General features: G+C 32.6%; 3 protein-coding genes across 3 annotated transcripts; 1 reads left to right on the top strand and 2 right to left on the bottom strand.

Annotated features, from left to right (window-relative positions):
• The first annotated feature begins 2,029 nt into the window (after nt 1-2,029).
• On the top strand, nt 2,030-3,299 carry LOC130590960 (protein FAR1-RELATED SEQUENCE 5-like). Its single transcript, XM_057393755.1, has 2 exons — nt 2,030-2,579; nt 2,940-3,299. The coding sequence occupies exons 1-2, from the start codon at nt 2,030-2,032 to the stop codon at nt 2,990-2,992; spliced, it is 603 nt and encodes a 200-aa protein (XP_057249738.1). The 3' UTR covers nt 2,993-3,299.
• A 695-nt stretch (nt 3,300-3,994) lies between these two features.
• Nucleotides 3,995-5,248, bottom strand: LOC130591241 (uncharacterized). The gene is made up of 2 exons (XM_057394237.1): nt 4,934-5,248; nt 3,995-4,509 (listed from the first exon to the last, which is right to left on the bottom strand). Exons 1-2 carry the CDS (start codon nt 5,138-5,140, stop codon nt 4,186-4,188), a joined length of 531 nt encoding a protein of 176 aa, XP_057250220.1. The 5' UTR covers nt 5,141-5,248; the 3' UTR covers nt 3,995-4,185.
• Nucleotides 5,249-8,504: 3,256 nt separating this feature from the next.
• Nucleotides 8,505-11,222, bottom strand: LOC130590959 (uncharacterized). The gene is made up of 2 exons (XM_057393754.1): nt 10,822-11,222; nt 8,505-10,229 (listed from the first exon to the last, which is right to left on the bottom strand). Exons 1-2 carry the CDS (start codon nt 11,212-11,214, stop codon nt 9,939-9,941), a joined length of 684 nt encoding a protein of 227 aa, XP_057249737.1. The 5' UTR covers nt 11,215-11,222; the 3' UTR covers nt 8,505-9,938.
• Between the last annotated feature and the right edge of the window lie 9,467 nt (nt 11,223-20,689).

The raw sequence follows: 20,689 nt of genomic DNA, 5'->3' as shown, positions 1-20,689 counted from the left end.
TGAACATGAATATCTCAAGTACATCAATGACGAAAATATCAGTAGCAGTTTAATAGGGAGACATGTTACAGATCACAAAGATGGTTACAACTTGTATCAAGCACACTCAAGAGCATTAGGATTTAGTATTAGGAAACAAACTCTAAGGAGGAGGAGAATTGATAATTCAATATACGAATTCTACTTGGTTTGCTCAAAGGAAGGAGGCTCAAAATCAACAAACAAAATAACAGAACCAAAAGAAAAAGACACACAAAAAGAAAAACCTGTTCAGATACCAGATGTTGAGCAGCCAACCAAAAAGAAAGGAAAGAGTAGTCAATGAAACAAGAACAGCATGCAAAGCCATGGTCAGATTTAAGCAAGAAAAACCTGGTAAGACTTTGTTGTAGTAGCTCATGAGTTGCAGCACAACCATGAGTTGGTAATACAACAAGAAATACATCATCTGAAATCAGAAAGGAAGATAACTGAACAAAAAGGACAACTAATACAAACAATGGTTGAATCTGGCATAAAGCCAATGCATGCATACAACTTTTTGTGTCATGAGGCTGGATCAGAAGAAGTAGTGGGCCACACAAAAAGGGACCATCTAAACTATATCACACAGTACAGAACAAGATTGGTTGAAGGAAAGGATATGCAGAGTGTGTTGGACTTACTTCAGCAAAGAGCGGATGATGATCCTGCATTCTTCTACAGGCTGAAATTTGGGGAACATAACAACATTGTCAGCTACTTTTGGCGAGATTCAATGATGTTGGAGGACTTCAAAGCATATGGAGATGTTATGATATTTGACACAACATATAGGACAAACAAATATGGACTGATATGTGCACCATTTGTTGGCATAAATTGCCATTGGAAAACAACAATGTTTGCATGTGCTTTCATAACTAATGAAAAGGAAGAGAGCTTTGAATGGCTACTAGAAACATTCAAGAGAGCAATGTGCCAACAAGAGCCAAAGACAATTTTCACTGATCAAGATAAGGCAATGGGCAATGCAATTGAAAAGGTATTTTTCAGTTAGAATTATTTAGTTTTCAGTTAGAATTATTTAGTCTTCAGTTTGAGTTAATTATTTATAATTCAGTTAGACTTATTTATAATTCAGTTAGACCTATTTGTTTTATTTAGACTCATTAATTTTTCAGATAGCCTTATTTACTTTTTAGTTAGACTAATTTACTTCTCAGTTAGACTAATTTACTTTTCAGTTAGACTCATTGAGTTTTCAGTTAGACTATTTAGTTTTCAGTTAGACTCTTTAGTTGTCAGTTAGACTCTTGAGTTTTCAGTTAGACTTATTTAGTTTTCAGTTAGACTAATTTAGTTGTCAGTTAGACTATTAGTTTTCAGTTAGACTCATTTAGTTGTCAGTTAGACTCATTTAGTTTCAGTTAGACTATTAGTTTTCAGTTAGACTAATTTATTTCCACTATTTCAGTTAGACTTCTTTCTTTTTCGGTTAGACTTATTGATTATTCAGGTAGACTTAGTTAATTTTCAGTTAGACTTATTTAATTTTCAGTTAGACAAATTTACTTTTCAGTTAGACTGATTTATTTTTCAGTTAGACTCATTTAGTTTCCATTTGGGCTTCATATTACTTCTTTTTGTCTAATGAAATTTTCGTTAGCATTTACACTGTTTTCAGTTAGACTTCTTAATTTTCAGTTGGTCTTCATATTATTTCTTTACCTTTTCAATTAGATTCACAAGCATTCAAATGAAAGTGATTTCTAGCATAATATGTACTATCTTATAAGGTTTTCCCAAATACAAGACATAGGCTTTGCCTTTGGCATATAGAGAAGAACTTTGTAAGCCACTTCGGATCCCTCAAGACCAATGAAGACTTCAAGAACATGTTCAAGAACTGTTTGATGGGGTGTCAAAATGAATCAGGCTTTGAAGAATTGTGGGCGAAAATGATGGAATTGTATGGACACGAGAAAAAGGAATGGTTCGAGCAAGTATATGAAAGAGACACAAGTGGTGCACCGCATTAATAAGGGATATGTTTTCAGCTGGAATCTTATCATCACAAAGAAGTGAAGTCACAAATAAGGCAATATCATTCAATGCAAAAGCAACAACAAACCTGTTTGAATTCTATCATATATTTGAGCAAACAGTGAAAAGATGGAGAAGCAATGAAACTAGTGACAACTTCCGGAACAGAACTGAACGTCCCAAAGCCGTCAAATCCAAATCAAAGCTTCTGAAACATGCAGCTGATGTATACACACTAGCACTGTATAATGACTTTGAAACAGAGTATGAGTGGGCAATGGCATCATTTTTACGAGCATTTGCAACAGAAAACTCACAGCTGAAGTTGTTTGAAGTCTCACCAGAAGAAGATTTCACCAATTCACATACAGTAGCATACGATGAGGCTACAACAGAATTAGTGTGCTCATGTCAATGCTTCACAGAGACGGGGATGCTTTGCTTTCACATAATAAGGGTCATGCACATGTTCAGCATATTTCAAATACCACAACAATATATCCTTAAGAGATGGACAAGACTTGCAAAGTCAGCAGTATGGGAGAATGTTCAAGGTTAGTGAAATAAACCAATATGACTAACTGACAAATGAAAGCAACTAACTGAAAAACTGAAGACTCCAACTGAAACAATTAACTGATCACCTGAAAGATTTAATTAGTGAACTGAAAAAAAAAGGCTCCAGCTGAAACATTAGTATAACTAACTGATCCATTAATGTTACTACCAGAACATTAATTGGGGGTTTTGTTTGTGTGCGGGAGGGGGATATTAGTGGTGGGGGGTTTTGGGGGGTGGGGTTTAACACTTAACTAACTGAAACAATTAACACACCACCTGAAAGAATTTATAAGCTATCTGAAAAATTTAGTTAGTCAAATGAAATAATTGACTAAGAAACATTATTAAAGCAGACAAGGACCAAAGCCAAAATGCACTTTGTGGACACCATGGAGACATGCAATAACCAAGAATTTCTACAACCTAGTGTCAATATGTCAATCAAATGAGGATGCAAGAACATTATGTGACAAGTCGTTGAAGGAATTATACAAATCAGTGAAAGAAGTTTTCAAGACTGATCAACAAAAACAACAAGAAATCGAAGATGAAGAACTACGAAGACAAACAGTTGAAAATCCTGAGGTGATAAAGACAAAAGGAAGACCCCAAAGGGAAACAAGAGAGTAAAAGGACATTTTGAGAAGCGTAAAATGAAGACAAGGCATCCGAACGAATATGGAACAAAAACCCCAAATGTACCTCAAGTTGAATAGTGTTCAAATAATATTAGTTTTCAATTGTATTCCATCAGTAATTGTATTGAAATTTACACTTGTTTATTTCTAAGCTACTCGAAATTCAGTAATATTAGTATTTATTGTCCTTCAGTTAGACGTGTTTACTTTTCAGCTTATATTAATTGAGTTTCAGTTAGACTTGTGTATTTTTCAGCTAGTGTTAATTCTGCTTCAGTTAGACTTATTTATTTCTCAGCTATCTTTATACTGCTTCAGTTAGACTTGTGTTTTTTCAGCTAGTCTTAATTATGCTTCAGTTAGACTTATTTATTTTTCAGCTTGTATTAATTGTGCTTCAGTTAGACTTGTGTATTTTTCTGCTTCAGTTAGACTTATTTGATTTTCAGCTTCTATTAATTACGCTTCAGTTAGACTTGTGTAATTTCAGCTAGTGTTAATTTTCCTTCAGTCACAGTTATTTATTTTTCAGCTAGTATTAATTGTGCTTCAGCTAGACTTCTTTATTTTTCAGCTAGTGTTTATAGAGCTTCAGTTAGACTTGTTTATTTTTCAGTTAGACTTATTAACTCTTCAGTTAGACTTGTTTGTTTTTCAGCTACTATTTACAGTGTTTCAGTTAGACTTAAAATTTATATTTACAAATATATGTCATACACTTATTATTATGAGTTAGATTTTTCATTTTTCAGTTGGTATTTGTATTTTTCCAATTAATTTTCAAACAACTTCATTTACACAAATGTATTCCATTCAAAGTAAGTGTAAATGTACAATTCATTAAAGAACACAGATATAAAATGTAAAATGAGTTCTGTGCTATTTCTACTGTACATTGCAAAATTTAATGGTGTGCTATTTCTACTGTACATTATAATAATAATAAAAAAAAGTTTGGCACCTAAGAATAATGAAATTTCAACAGTTGCTCTATTTTCACTTTGTCTCCAAAATTATTATTCAACACATCTTCTACTTTCGCCTCATGATCCCTCCTTCGCCGTAAAATGTGTGCTTCTTTTCTATTCGTCTTCTTTGATCGATTAAATGCTAATTTATCTAGAACAGCCTCTTTATCCTTCCTTATCTTCTGTCTTGCCATCAGTTCAGGTTTCTTTGCAGACCAAACATAACAGTCATGCTTCACTTTCTCTCTCAGTTTGTTTAAAGGATGGTCCACAAGACGAAGAGCAAGCCTACACCGCTCAAGGTTTTTGGTGGCTGCCTAAAAAATAAAAAAATCAAAACTATTAAAAAAGTTTCAAAAATGTAACAATTACAAAATAAAACTAACTGAAAATAAACAACAACATCAACTAGTCTTTATAGTGCTTCATTGTTTTTCAGGTAGTCCTTATAATGCTTTCAGCTAGTAATGATTGTGTTTCAGTTAGACTTGATTGTTTTTCAGCTAGTATTTATTGTGTTTCAGTTGACTTGTTTATTTCTAAGCTAGTCTTTACAGTGCTTCAGTTAGACTTCATTATTTCTCAGCTAGTCTTTATAGTGCTTCAGTTAGACATCTTTGTTTTTCAGCTAGTCTTTCAAGTCCTTCACTAACTGCTATCATACCTTTTTCTATTAAAAAACTTTCAAAAACAGAAATGTAACAAGCAAAATACTCCCTAAAAACAATAAAGTAATCATACCCTTTTCAGGTCAACAAGTGCAACATGGTTAGTATTTTGACCGTCATACAGCTCCATGGTTTTGATTGCATAGACACCACAATCAAAATTGTTGTCCTTGCTTCTCCAAGGGAAGTAAAGAGTTGATGTTTGCCAATGGTGGAGACGATCAAAATCACGACATCTCATAGTCTCTTGCATAAAAGAATCAAAAGCACGACACTGCATTTGAAGATCAAAAAGTAAACAACAATTAAAAAACAAGTAATAAAATGGAACAAAAAAAAAAAATACAAATGCTCATAAAAAGGTACGTACAAAGTATGTAAGACCGTTAAATTCTCATGCTTATATCTATCAATGTCCTTCATGTCTGTACGATTGTCAATATTTTCAATCCTTTTTGCTTTCTTGTTCAGCACCAAGACAGTATAATGATCATCCTTGTGAACAGGAACAAAAATCTGGAAGATAAACATAAGATGCAAAAGCAATAAGTCTACCTGACAGAGAACAAAAAACAAAATGAAATACTAAAAACACTAGCTGAACTAAAAACATACACTAACTGAAAACATAAACTAGGATAACTGACAAGTAACATACACTAACTGAAAGAGAAAATTACACTAACTGAACAAACAAACACTAAATAAAACATAAAATAATACTAAGTGAAATCAAAACAAATAAAAAAATGGTTAACAATAATACAACTAACCAGTTCAGCTTCTCGAATATCATTCCTGGAAATGATTTCACCCATGAAGAAATAGCTTCCTTACATTTCTTGTTGAATAAATCATCATCTTTTGTAATAAGCTTTTTCTTGTTTTCTTCCCATTCCTTCAACTTCTGATCATACTGACTAGTGCCCTCCAGCTTCTTCAAAATAATCTCATTTTCAGCAATCTCACTCTCAAACTGAACCTTTTTTACCTTCTCAGCACACAACCAATTGATATAGTTCTACAACAAAAGAAAATAGATATTATGACAAACTGAAACGCAGAAGATAACCAACTGAAAAAATAAATTTAGTTTTCAGTTAGACTTTTTAAAATGTCAGTTAGATTTATTTACTTTTCAGTTAGACTTATTTAGTTTTCAGTTAGACTCATTAAGTTTTCAGTTAGACTCATTAAGTTTTCAGTTAGACTCATTAAGTTCTCAGTGAGACTCATTAAGTTTTCAGTTAGACTTATTTACTTCTCAGTTAGACAATTTACTTTTCAGTTAGACTCATTTAGTTTTCAGTTAGACTTATTTAGTTTTCAGTTAGACTCATTAAGTTTTCAGTTAGACTCATTAAGTTTTAGTTAGACTCATTAGTTTTCAGTTAGACTTATTTACTTCTCAGTTAGAGTAATTTACTTTTCAGTTAGACTCATTTAGTTTTCAGTTAGACTTCTTTATTTTTCAGTTACACTTATTTATTATTCAGCTAGACTTATTAAGTTTTCAGTTACACTTATTTAGTTGTCAGTTACACTTATTTACTTTTTATTAGACTGAAAACATAATATGACCAACTGAAAAACATAACATGACAAACTGAAAAAAAAGATGACCAACTGACAAAATAATATGACCAAATGAAAACAAACATATAAAACTAAGCAATAACAACACTTACAAAAGGCATAATATTAAACCAGAATCTCCTTGTTGCAGAAGGTGATTCCTCTTCTTGCCTATTGAACATGAAGGCGCATCCGTCAATAACTCCACTTGTCAGCCAACCTTGACGAGGCATGCTAATTAAGTCGAATTTGTACAACTGAACCGCATAGTTGCTATGAGGATTATCAAAATCCACAATGAGATCACTTGTTAGTTCACTTTGCATAATGTCATTTTTCATCTTCACTTCCTCAGAATCTGTATCCAATGACATATATGCAACATCTTCATACTCATTGTAAAATAGATAATCAACCAGCAACCTCTGGTCAGGAGACAGATCACTCAAATATCTATTATAATGCTGCAAACTTCGACATAATATTATGCCATGGTTGTTGACAGGAACAGCATGCAATCCAGGGGTAGAAGATGAAACAACACCAGCTTCCTTCTCATCCTCTTCTTTTTTAGCCTTGTCAGAAGATGATTCAACTCCATGATCAGCAATCCTATCAATCAGGTCCTCCAAACCTTCATCGTCATAATCATCACCTGGTTCCTTAACTCTCACAACTTTCCCAACTTTCTCTGAAGTAGGGTCATAGTCCCACCCCTTCAATAATTCAGGTGTTGAAGGGATTTCTGACTTTGATTGTTTCTGAGGTTTGTAGGATTTGTATGATGATTGATCAGAATAAGAGCCATCACCCTGCATTCAATTAAAATATAAAAAAAATGACAGATATACTAACTGAAAGATAAACATACACTAACTGAAAATAGAAACAGATACTAACTGACAAGAAACATAAACCAAATGAAAAATAAACTATTACTAACTGACAAGAAAGATACACTAACTGAAACATAAAATAATACTAACTGACAAGAAACAAACACTAACTGACATGAAACTTACACTAACTCAAACATAAACTAATACTAACTGACAACAAACATACACTAACTGAAATAAAAGATATACTAAATGACAAGAAACATACACTAACTGAAACAGAAAAATAAACAAATTAAAACAGAAACTAAAACTATACTTACTCGAGGATATTTTACATTTACTGGAGTGATGATTGGAATTGAACTTCCAACACCCTCACCACTCTCTGCACTGTCTGCAAGATCCTCAACAACAGGACTAGGAGTTAATAGTTGGAATGAAGGGCCATCGAAATCAGCAATGTTTTTCCTTTTAGCAGAAGAATCAACTCTCCAAGACTTTCTGCTATATACATTCTCAACAGCTTCAACAACAGGAGGAGGAGGGGAGGAGTTGGAGTACGAAGATCAACAATATCAATACCAGCAGCGGTGCGAGTAGGGACGTGTGTAGAAATTTTACACTTATCCTTATCAGCAATTCCCTCCTCTTCGTATCATCTTCCTTTGGTTGTTCTTTCTCAACATCTTAATTCAAAAACAAAAAACAATAAAAAATAAATATAAAAAGTTACATTTGATATTTATATGATATTCAGTTGGTATTAATACTATTTCAGTTAGAGTATCAAAATTTTCAGTTGGTCTGAATATTCTTTCAGTTTGACTTGTTTATTGTTCAGGTAGTCTTTATAGTGCTTCAGTTAGACTTGTTTATTTTTTCAGCTAGTCTTTATAATACTTCAGTTAGACTTATTTACTCTTCAGTTACACTGATTTAGTTAGACTTATTAAGTGTTCAGTTAGAGTAATTTAGTTTTCAGTTAGACTTATTAACTCTTCAGTTAGACTTATTTACACTTCAGTTAGACTTATTTTCTCTTCAGTTAGACTTATTTACTCTTCAGTTAGACTAATTTAGTTTTCAGTTAGACTTATTTAGTTTTCAGTTAGACTTATTAACTCTTCAGTTAGATGTATTTTCTCTTCAGTTAGACTTATTTGCTCTTCAGTTAGACTGATTCAGTTAGACTAATTTAGTTTTCAGTTAATATACTTTTCAGTTAGACTTATTTAGTTTTCAGTTAGACTTATTTTCTTTTCAGTTGGTCCTTAATTTATTTCATTTAGTATAATTATTCTTTTATTTGATACTATTACAATCATTTTCAGCTACACTTTATAATACTTCATCAGTTATTGTTCAGGTAGTCTTTATAGTGCTTACTTCCTATTTATTTTTCAGTTCGTTTTCATATTGTTACAAACTAAAACAGTATTTCAGTTGCTATTTATAAGATATTATTTCCTTTAGAGCATCACATTTTTCAGTTGGTCTTTGAATTCTTTCAATTAGGTATAAAATGAAAGAAACTTACTTCCTCCTTTCTCTCCTTCTGCATGAACCCCAGCATCCAACTCTTTATTTCCTCCTTCCTCTTTATCTCCTTGAAGACCACAATCATCATCACATTGCCAGTCTTCTTATTATCATCTTCCTTTGGTTCTTTCTCATTATCTTCATTCAAAAACAAAAACAATAAAAAAATAAATAAATACACAATAACTGAAAAACACAAAACAGAAATGAATAAATTCATTGAAAACTAAAACTATTTTTCCACCAGATTAAATAAAAACAAATACCAAAAGTTTCATTTGGTATTTATATGATATTCAGCTAGTATTAATATTATTTCAGTTAGAATATCAGACTTTTCAGTTGGTCTTTTTATTCTTTCAGTTAGCTATTTAACTTTTTCATTTAAGCAAACTGAAACAATACAATAAGAAGAACTTACTTCCACCTTCCTCTCCATCTCCATGAAGACCAGCATCCTTATCTCCTACTTTGTCTTCATCTCCTTGAAGACCAGGATCACCATTATCTCCTCCTTTGTCTTCATCTCCATGAAGACCAGCATCCTTATCTCCTCCTTTGTCTTCATCTCCTTGAAGACCAGGATCACCATTATCATCAACATCATCATCCTTTGTCTCATTATAATTCTGGTGATCCTTATCATCACCATCATCATCATCATCATCATCATCATCATCATCTTCTTTATGCTGATCATCATCAGCATTCCTCTTCTTCTCATCCTCCTCTCCTTCTTTTTCATCATCTTCATTCAAAACATAAAAAAACAACTAAATACACATAAACTGAAACAATGTTTGCAACAGACGAAAAAAAAAAATTGAAAAAATCCAGCAATCAAATGAAAACTTAAGTGAATTGAAAAAATTCATTTAGTATTCATCTCATTTTCAGCAGGTGTTCATATTATTTCAGTTAGACTGTCAAAGTTTTCAGTTGGTCTTTTTATTCTTTCAGTTAGAGTCTCAAAGTTAGCTATTTCACTTCTTCAGTAAAAACATTTCTTTCAGTTAGAGTCTAAAATTTTTATTCCAACCAGATTACAAAACTACAACATGAAAATAATATAATGAAAGGAACTTACTTCCTTCTTTCAAATCAACTCCATGAACACCAGAATCAAATCAGGAACATTTTCATTCTTCCAAACTCCAATTCAACAGGCCGCTTCACCAATAGTGAAATTGTAGGATCAACTTTGTTTGCACTGTCTTTCGCTTCCAAATGACGCTTGCATATGTCGTCAATTTGACTCAGAAAATCTGGGTTAAATACTTCACTATCATCCAGAGAAATACTGTCTTGAGACAGCTTCTCGCCTTCCTCCCGAATATTCTGGGCAATCTCCAAATTCACTTGACAGAATGCAAGCGCATTCCTCTTCAACTTGTGCATGTTCTTCACATATTCCTTCAATTAAAAGAGCAAAATAGAATAAACAAACAAATCAATATGATGATGACACAGAAACAACATAAACAAAAATATAAGGACCATCTGAAAGAATCAAACTATCAAATGAAAACTTAAATGAAATATAAATAAACTTATTTAGTTTTCAGTTACACTAATTTAGTTTCCAGATAGACTTATTTAGTTTTCAGTTAGACTTATTTACTTTTCAGTTAGACTTATGTACTCTTCAGTTAGACTTATGTACTCTTCAGTTAGACTTTTTGTTTTCAGTTAGACTTATGTACTCTTCAGTTAGACTTCTTTAATTTTCAGTTAGACTTATTTAGTTTTCAGCTAGACTTATTTACTTCTAAGTTAGACTTATTTAGTTTTCAGTTAGACTAATATAATTTTCAGTTAGACTTATTTACTCTTCAGTTACATACTTTCAGTTAGACTTCTTTATTTCTAAGTTACACTTCTGTACTTTTCAGTTAGACTTATTTGCTCTTCAGCTAGAACTGACATTATTTCAGTTAGAGGTTAACAGTCTTCACTTAGAGTTCAAAGGTAAAAAAAATAAAAACATAAGATAAATGAAACTCACAGGAACATCAAGAGCATCTATTTCCTCATCAGTCATCAAACTATGAGGAAGATCCATGATAAGCTGCCTAGTTGAAGGTGATGGACCCTCAACCACCTTAATTATAGGAGAACCAGACTTCCTACTAGCAACACTAACAATGGGAGTTTTAAACTCAACCTTCTGTTTTTCACGCTTCACCGGCAGAATAAAATCCATGTTGATCTCAAACTGCTTCACAACATCACTCAAATCCTTCTCTTCCTGCCAATAACTGATAAATGGCTTACTGACATTTGAATAATCCAGATTACGACACTTGAAGTTGTGAATAACAGCAAGAGTCAAAGCGCTAACGCATCCCCGAAGCTTGAATGATACTTTCTTCTGTCCAAGCTCATTCTTCTTCATCATAATAGACTGATGACAGTCCAAAACAGAGCACAAAGACTTCTCAATATATATCCACACCAGTCATAACTTGAAATTGCAGATGCATCTTCTAAACTCTTGGCACATTTCAGCACAGGCCCTAAATCAGCTATAGGACATAGAAGCTTGGACAACGAAAAGATAACAAATAACTTCTTGAAATCATCCCCGGATTCATATTTCTTAAACAAATCATCCCAATTTTTTCTACCAATATATACCTTCTTGGGATCAGAAATACCAAGAAACCTATGCCAATCCTTCCTGGCACTTCCAGCCTCTATCCGACTACCTTTCCTCCTAAAGGCGTCATCATCTATAACCTCTACTGGTCTATCTGACACAGGTAACCCCAAAACATCACTAATGATAAACTTATTAAAAATCAGTTTACCATTCTTTGTTGAAAACATCATTCCAGATGCATTGTAATTCAACAACACCTCCAAATTCAGATTAGGACAAAACTTCTTTATCCTAATATCTAAGAGACTCCCAAACCCAATATCCCTAATGTCTCTTTTTTGCTCATCACTCAAATTACTAACCACTTCATTTAAATGGGAATAGTCTGACAATACTTGTAGACTAATTGACTTTATTTCTTGCTCAGTGAAATTCCTAACAAAAGTGAACAAAAATAACTTTAAAACATAAAAAAAAACAACAATCATATAATATAAAAGGAGAATAATGAAAAAAAAACATACGATCTATCAAATGTGTCTTTCTGTTGATCGGGATTAGATCTTGAAAATGAAAACTTGATGGTGATAAATCAGATTTGCCTTTCTTCTTAGACAAGGATTTATCACATCTGAAAGAAAGAAAGTTTGATCAAACAATAAAACTAACTGAAAAAAAAAAACAGCATCAACTGAAAAAATACAAAGATGAACTGAAAGAATACAAAGTTCAACTGAAAGAATACCAACATCAACTAAAAGCAGACCACCATCAACTGAAACAATAACCTAGATTATTTTTAAGGTAGTCTATATAGTGCTTCAGTTAGACTTCTTTGTGTTTCAGGTAGTCTATATAGTGCTTCAGTTAGACTTGTTTGCATTTCAGCTTATATAGATTGTGCTTCAGTTAGACTAGTTTATTTTTCAGTTAGTCTTTACAGTCCTTCAAAGTAACTTCTTTAATTTTCAGCTAGTATTTGTTGTGCTTCAAGTAGCCTTGTTTATTTTTCAGCTAGTCTACATACTGCTTCAGTTAGACTTGATTGTTTTTCAGATAGTCTATATAGTGCTTCAGTTAGACTTGTTTATTTTTCAGCTAGTCTATATAGTGCTTCAGTTAGACTTGTTTGTTTTTTCAGATAGTCTATATAGTGCTTCAGTTAGACTTGTTTGTTTCTCAGCTAGTCTCTACAGTCATTCAAAGTAACTTCATTATTGTGCTTCACTTAAACTTGTTGGTTTATCAGCTAGTCCTTATTATTTAATTTAGTATAATTATTCTTTCATTTCATTCTATTCCAATTACACTTAAAATTTTAATTGAAAATTTACATTGCTTCAGTTAGACTTGTTTCTTTTATCAGCTAGTCTATATAGTGCTTCAGTTACACATGTTTGTTTTTCAGCTAGTCAATATAGTGCTTCAGATAGACTTGTTCGTTTTTCAGCTAGTATATAAAGTGCTTCAGATAGACTTGTTCGTTTTTCAGATAGACTTCTCCGTTTGTCAGCTAGTCTATATAGTGCTTCAGATAGACTTATTTAGTTTTCAGTTAGTCTTATTTAGTTGTCAGCTAGACTTCTTTATTTTTCAGTTGGTCTTCTTACTACTTCATTTAATATAATGACTCTTTATTTCATTGTTTTTCAATTAGACTAAAAATATTCAGTTAAAATTTACATTGTTTCAGTTACACTACTTCATTTTTCAGTTACACTACTTCATTTTTCAGTTACACTACTTCATTTCTCAGTTACATCTTTATTTTTTTAAAAAAAGTAAACAAAAACAAATAAAAAACAACAAAAGAAAGGTAGAAATGTCTAAATGAAACTAAACAAAATCAACTGAAAGAATATAAGAAGCAACTAAAACATACTAGAATCAACTGAAACAATACAAGAATCAACTGAAGGAATATAAATATCAACTGAAAACAACATCAGCTAAAAGAATACAAGTAGCAACTGAAAGAATACTATAATCAACTGAAAGAATATAAATATCTACTGAAAAACGACAACAACTGAAAACATGTGTATAAAACAACAAAAACTGAAAACAAACCCTAAAAAATGAAATAAATACTCTGATAAACTGAAAACATTCAAAAATAGAAAAAAAAATATCTAAACTACTCTAAGAACTTGAAATCTACCTTGGATCATAATCAACATCTTTCTCTTTCTTCTTCCCAGCAGTCGACATGCCAAAATTTTTCCTGAAGATGCGAGACTCTTCACCTTCTTCGACTTCGGGCTACATTACAATTACAACAACAAAAACGCTCAAATTTTGAAAACAAAAAAAAATTTGCAGCAAAAACAAACGAAATTATACCTAGAATCATCATCTCTAATCCTCTTCACCATATTTGCGAAGCAAACGTAATGAATTACGAACAAAAAAACACGCTAAGTTTCAACAGCAGAGAAGCAGAGGAGCAGAAAAATTCTAGAAATAATCAGTAAATAATATATCGGTTTCTTTGAAATGAAGAAGAATCAGTTTTAAAACTAGCGAGAATCAAGTAGAAATCAAAAAAACAGTTTCAAAATCGAAAAAAGATAATGACCTAATAACCGTTTATGTTTTTTCAAAAATAAACAAAACTGCTGATCAACAAAACAAATATGAAAAAAAAGAAAGCCCGCGCGTTTTTGATGGCCAAGCCCGTCCGACGGAAGCTATTGGGTCAGACGGTCTGACCCAATACTTTCACACACACACACACACACACACACACACACACACACACACAACACAGATATATATATATATATATATATATATATATATATATATATATATATATATATATATATATATATATATATATATATATATATATATATATATATCCGTGACAAAACATTGAAAGGCGCTCCAAAAGCTTAAAAAAGTTGTTACGTTTGTATTGAAATTTATCAAACTAATAAATTTATCAGAGTACTAAAATCATGACTAAATTCTTACTAATATAAATGAAATGTATTAAATCAAACTAAACAAAATAATTGTTTAATGTACTACAAAATCATTTTAGCATATACATTCTTAATTTCCTTCTAAATATTGTCTGCAAGCACATATTACAATATATAACTAGCTAGATCTGGCCACCAATAGCGTATATAGTGGGACATCCATGTTTGATCTCCTCCATTGGTTCATTGTTACCTAATAATTCAAACACTATAAATAGTTAGAAACACTAAATTTAGTAATTAAAATCGAAAATGGAGTTATCATGTGTTTGAGGGGGGATAAAGAAGCTACAACTTGTTTATATATTTGAAACATCTTAATCTAAGCAGAGAATTCTTTTGTAGGTTCTTTTACATTCCACAAACATCATACTAATAATCTTTTTAAACTATTATTACACATTCTTGCAACTCGATTCTGATTATTACACTTTCTTGTAACTCGATTCTGATTTTGATTACTAACTTGTCCCTAAGTTAATTATCATAAAACAAAAAAAACTCCCCCTATCAATTAAAAACCAGGTTTCTTCCTTCTCATAAACACTCTATGCCCTTAAGGTAAAACTCTTTCCCTCTCCTCCACACTCCTCCCTCCCAATCTATCCTCTCAATTAGCTTAAAATTTCACCTGCATATCTTCACTATGTATAAGCCTACGAATTTACAACACATTCTTTCCCTGTCAATCTGCTCCATTTCTTCAGAATAATTAAATATGATAAAGATCAATGCCTAATACAATCATCCAACTCCTTTAAAGCCCTTCCCCTAACCCTTCAAGTACAACAATCAAAGTGGACATTTTTAATTCCAATATTTGTTATTTCCCTAGGAACACTACAAGAGGGGGGGGGGTGAATTGTAGGTGCAGAAATAAACGTAACTTTTTGCGGAAATTAAAACTTAAACGAATAAACAAGCTAAAGGAACACAAGGGATTTTTACGAGGAAAAACTTCATGGGCCCAACAAGAAGAAACAACCTCGACCACTAGGGATTTTAAACTCAACTCTTTCACTAATTAGGCCAAACAACTTTGTTACAACCTAATTCTAACTCGAGCCACACCTTGAGTTCCTAAACTCAAGTTCCTGAGCCACTGTTCCCTTAACAGTAGTTCCTCTCAACTTCACTCGAAGTTATATCACTCATACAAGCTTCACTCAAAGCCTCTCTCTTACAGAAATTTCACTCAAAGTTCCCTTACCCCAAAAACCAAAATACAATTGACTGAAATAAGCTTAGTGGAATTAGAGTAAGAAAGCAAAGAACAAATGGCTATTATGAGAGAATGAAGGCACTGACACTTAATTAGTTAAACTCACTTAATTACTTAGTCAGACACATTTTGGAACTCATTTAAACTTCAATATTTATAGTGACAATCACAAAGAACGTGGGAGTAAAACTCGATTACATGTTAAGTCCATTAACCCATGACGTTCCTTCCCCTAAGGAACACGTTTCTCATCATGTCCCATGATCCCATGAACTATAAATGAACGTGGATATATTTCAGCCATTACTCCTAAGTAATAGGAGTTCCTTGAGCTTTATCCGAAAATCAGTTTTTATAAAAACACTTTTTATCTTTAAAACTGAATTTTTAATCTTTAAGAAATAATATCTTTTAAACAAAATCTTTTAAAACCGGATATTTATTTTCTTAATTTTCCGAAAAATAAAATCTTTTTCTTAAACAGATTTTCTTTTTAAAACTGATTTTATCATTTGAAATTAGATATAACTAATTTCCTATAATTTAGGCATGACTTACTCAAATATCTTTTTAACCGTTATAATGTTGCACGCCTAAGTCTAGTTCCTTTTATTAACTAAGTTCCTTTAACATATTCGTTTAGTGCCACTTAGTTTGTTCCTTACAAAGGAACAAACTCTCATTCTCGATTAGACTTCAATATTTATAGTGACAATCACAAAGAACGTGGGAGTAAAACTCGATTACATGTTAAGTCCATTAACCCATGACGTTCCTTCCCCTAAGGAACACGTTTCTCATCATGTCCCATGATCCCATGATCTCAATATGAACGTGGATATATTTTAGCCACAATCCTAAGTAATAGGAGTTCCTTGAGCTTTATCCGAAAATAGTTAGTTATAAAAACAGCTTTTATCTTAAAACTGAATTTTTAATCTTTAAGAAAATAATATCTTTTAAACAAATTCTTTATAAAACCGGATATTATTTTCTTATTTTTCCGAAAAAAAAATCTTTTCCTTAAACAATTTTCTTTTTAAAACTGATTTTATCATTTAAATGATAATTAGTAAAACTAATTTCCTATAATTAGGCATGACTTACTCAATTCATATTTAACCGTTATACTTTGCACGCCTAAGTCTAGTTCCTTTTATAATCAAGTTCCTTTAACAATTCGTTTAGTGCCACTTAGTTTGTTCCTTAAAAGGAACAAACTCTCATTCTCAATAAAACTGCCACTGTTCCTTACCATCTTACTTTGTTCCTTTACATTGGAACTAGAAAATAAAAGCCTAGCTTTTTTCTTCTTGATCCAATGCTTGCTCCAGTATCAACTTATAGAAACTTCTTTACTTAGCCTTTGAAATCCTCTCTTGACTTCTTCCTTGACTTCGTATTCTCCCAGTTCCTTTCATTGATACCTTAAACATCATACACTTAAATATACATTAGTTCACTACTTAGTTTGCATCTTTGTTTCTTTGTCATCAATAACTAGGGTTCAACAATTTCCCCCTTTTTGATGATGACAACAAAGGTACAAACTAAGGAAATAACAAATAATATAAGTGAATGAAAATGATAAAACAATAAAGAGGAAAATGAAAAATAAAACACAATTATGTAAGTAACTGAATTTTGATTTTTCATTTACCTTAACCTATTTTTGATTTTTAATTTACCTTATCCTAATTTTTAAAATTTTTCAGAATTTTTCAATTTATGTACAGTTTGTTCCTTAAATCATTTTCCCCCTTTGTCATCCTCAAAAAGAATAGACTCTGCATGTATTGATGAATTGATTTAACACCTTAAGACCATAAGCAAGCACCATTATGGTTAAGTTAGATTTTCAAAGAGTAAACTTGCTCAAACATCAATCACATAATACTAGCCATTCCAAGGAAGAAATTATGCACAGACATAATAGCAAAATTCATTGTTTATATATAGCACTTGTTCCATAACAAAACAAAGAAAAGAAAAGAAAAAGGATTAAACAAAAGTCGTGTTCCTTGAAAAGGAAACAGGAACAACAAAAAAAAACTAAGAAAGGGAAGGGGAATGGTGTTCCTCTACAACTTCTTCTTCAACCACATCCTCTACTTCTTCATCACCACCCCATGATTTGTCCAACTGTTCCTTCACTCCTCCAAAGCGGGCCATAGAGTCCATCTTCTTTTGTTGCGCAACACGTATCACATTAGATCTTCATCATTTTGTCAGTTTTAGCATCCAAAGTCCATGAAGTGATTATAAAATTTTATCATGTGTTAGCAGGAAGACAAACATCATTAACCCAGCTACAGTCATCCGGAGTTCCTTGTTCCTTACCCTTGGAACTGAGGCAGAGGTGATTTGTGAAGGAACTGGAGGGGTTTGATGGAAGGCTCATCTGTTCCGGAATGGAACAGAAGGGAAGGGTGTAAATGGAGGAAGAAATGGTGGTGTGGTGGAAGAGTTGTGGAGGTGGAAGCAAAAGGTTGGTCCTTTTATTTCATCCTTCAACTGCTCAAACTGGAAGGAACAGAGAAGGATGAGGGAGAAATGGAGGTAGTTTTGTGAAAGGAACAGAGAGTTTGGGGATTGGTGGAGTGGGTTCCTTGAGAGTGAGGGTTCCTGTTCCTCAATCCGAAAGGACTAAAGGAGAGTCCTTGTTGGAAGGAACAGAAACAGTGGAGCAATTTTTAACGATGCTCTTCCTCACTCCTTGAGGAACAGGATTAGGCTTGTGGCAATGTGTTTGCGCCTCTTTGGTTTTGGTTCCTCCGGCTTAGGAACAGGTTCCTCCAAGATAACATCATTATCTTCTTCTAATGTAACCTTAGGCATTTTCTTTTACTTGAGGAACTGGAGCATTCCTCCTTGAATGAGTACTCCTTCTTGGACAGAGACCAAGTCCATTAGAGTCTTCTCATTCAAGATGTTCCCTTGTTTACTCCTAATGTGGCCAACCAGTAAGTCTTACTTCAAAGTGATGAAGTAGAAGAGTTATCAAGCACCTACCCAATACACAATTATTTTCAATACAGTGGTAAGATGTTGATAAGAGAGGAAGGGAAGTTGATTTGAATGTGGTGGTCTAAGCAAAACATATAACACATATCTAAGAGACCCACTTCATTCCTCTTTTCAGTTCGAGGAATGAGTGCTCTCCATACCAAGTTAATAGTACTTTGTGAAGGGAGAGAGTAGGTTATGGTTTGTTTGTTTTGACCAGCAGTTCCTCCAAAATATTCTAAATTTTGTCTGAGGAAAATTCGGAAAGAGACAGTTCCTTTCCGTTTAAAGTACAAATCAGTTCCTTTGCAAGGAACTTCCCAAACTTTGCCCAATGTGGCTTGATTAAACTTAATTTTCTTTCCTCTAACCTCAGTTGTGCAAAGCCATTAGTGTTAAAAAATTTGCACAAAATTCATCCATAGCTAAAGGAACAAGGCTTGTTAAAGGCGAATTCAAACAAGAATTCCATGCCTTGTTCCTTTAGAATGGAGTTAATTCTAAAATTCACTTTATTGCCCATTCTAAATCAACAAAAACCCAAACATACCTAGATTCACTTTCTCGACCCGTTTCTTGGAAGATGAAGAAACAGTTCCTTTGGAAGGAACAGGCGTATTCTTCTTCTTCCCCCTGAGTTGTTCCGGGGTTTCTTCTTCATCATCTTCCCCAATTAATTTTCTTCTACGCATGCTCCTTCTTGGAGATTCTAATTATTGTTCTTTATGGGGTTTTTGAATTGGTCGTTTCAAGGGTTTTGGTTGGAGAAGAGAATTTCCATTTTTGAAGTGTTCGTAGTTTTTGATGTTGGAAAAGGAGAGTTTCGTTGAAGTTTTTGCCATGATTTGAGAAGAATTTGAGGTTTTTATGGAGTATAAGAGGTGTGATGAATTTTCGGCTAGGTGAAGATGAAGAGTTGGAGGAACAGGTTTCTAATAATGGTGAATTAAGGAGGAGTTTTGCATGTAATAGTGTCTTTGACACGTGGGAAAAAATAAAGCAAATAAAAATAAAAATAAAAATAAAAAGAAAACGAAAAGATGATAATAAGAATCAAGATTTAATTAAATCTGATTCCATTTTATTTTGGGATTTTTCGGATTTTTATGAGTTTTAATTTTTGAAAGAAAATAAATGCTAAGGAACTTGTGCTATAGGAACAACTAATGCTACATATCAATGTCCTTCATATCATGCATGTTTCTTAACCTTAGGAACAGTAAGGGGAGTATTATGTGACATTTGTGAGTTGTTTAATTTCTTTGAATTCATGTTTATGTTTGTAACATTCCAATTTGCAATGGTCTTAGGCAATTAAACACAATTATTTTTAGCACACAAAGTCACTCAAATTGATTCAAACATGGGGGAATGACATAGGAACAATCACTTAATTTTTATTAACCCTAACTCAAGCCTTAATTTTTCATATCTATCCTTTGCAAAGGCTTAGTTAGAATATCAGCAATCTGATTCTCAGTTTGACAAAACTCAAGTTTAATCAAACCTTTTTCAAATTTTCTCTTAAAAAGTGATGTCTGATATGTATATGCTTTACTCTAGAATGATGCACTGGATCTTTAGTAATACTGATAGCACTTGTATTTCACAATAAATAGGAACACATATCAAAGTTTATTCCATAGTCACTAAGTTGTTTTTATCCAAAGCATTTGAGAGCAACATGCAGTAGCTGCAACATATTCTGCTTTTGAGTGGATAAAGCAACTGTGTTTTGTTTCTTGGTACTCCAAGAAACTAAACTATGACTAAGGAATTGTGCCATACCTGAGGTGCTTTTCCTATTTACAAGATCTCCAGCATAATCTGCATCTGCATATCCTTTTAGCTCGAATGTATCACTTCTTGGATAGTAGAGTCCAAGATCATCTGTTCCTTTAAGATATCTAAGAATTCTCTTACAAGTAGTAGGTGAGACTCCTTTGGATTTGCTTGAAATCTAGCACACAAACCAACACTGAAAGCTATGTCTGGACGACTAGCAGTTAGATACAAAAGTGAACCAATCATTCCTCTATATTTTGTTTGATCA

This window comes from Beta vulgaris, chromosome 4 (assembly GCF_026745355.1).
Source record: "Beta vulgaris subsp. vulgaris cultivar EL10 chromosome 4, EL10.2, whole genome shotgun sequence".
NCBI classification, from domain to species: domain Eukaryota; kingdom Viridiplantae; phylum Streptophyta; class Magnoliopsida; order Caryophyllales; family Amaranthaceae; genus Beta; species Beta vulgaris.
Note: the sequence above shows the minus strand (reverse complement) of the source record. Positions and strands in the feature narration are given on the sequence as shown.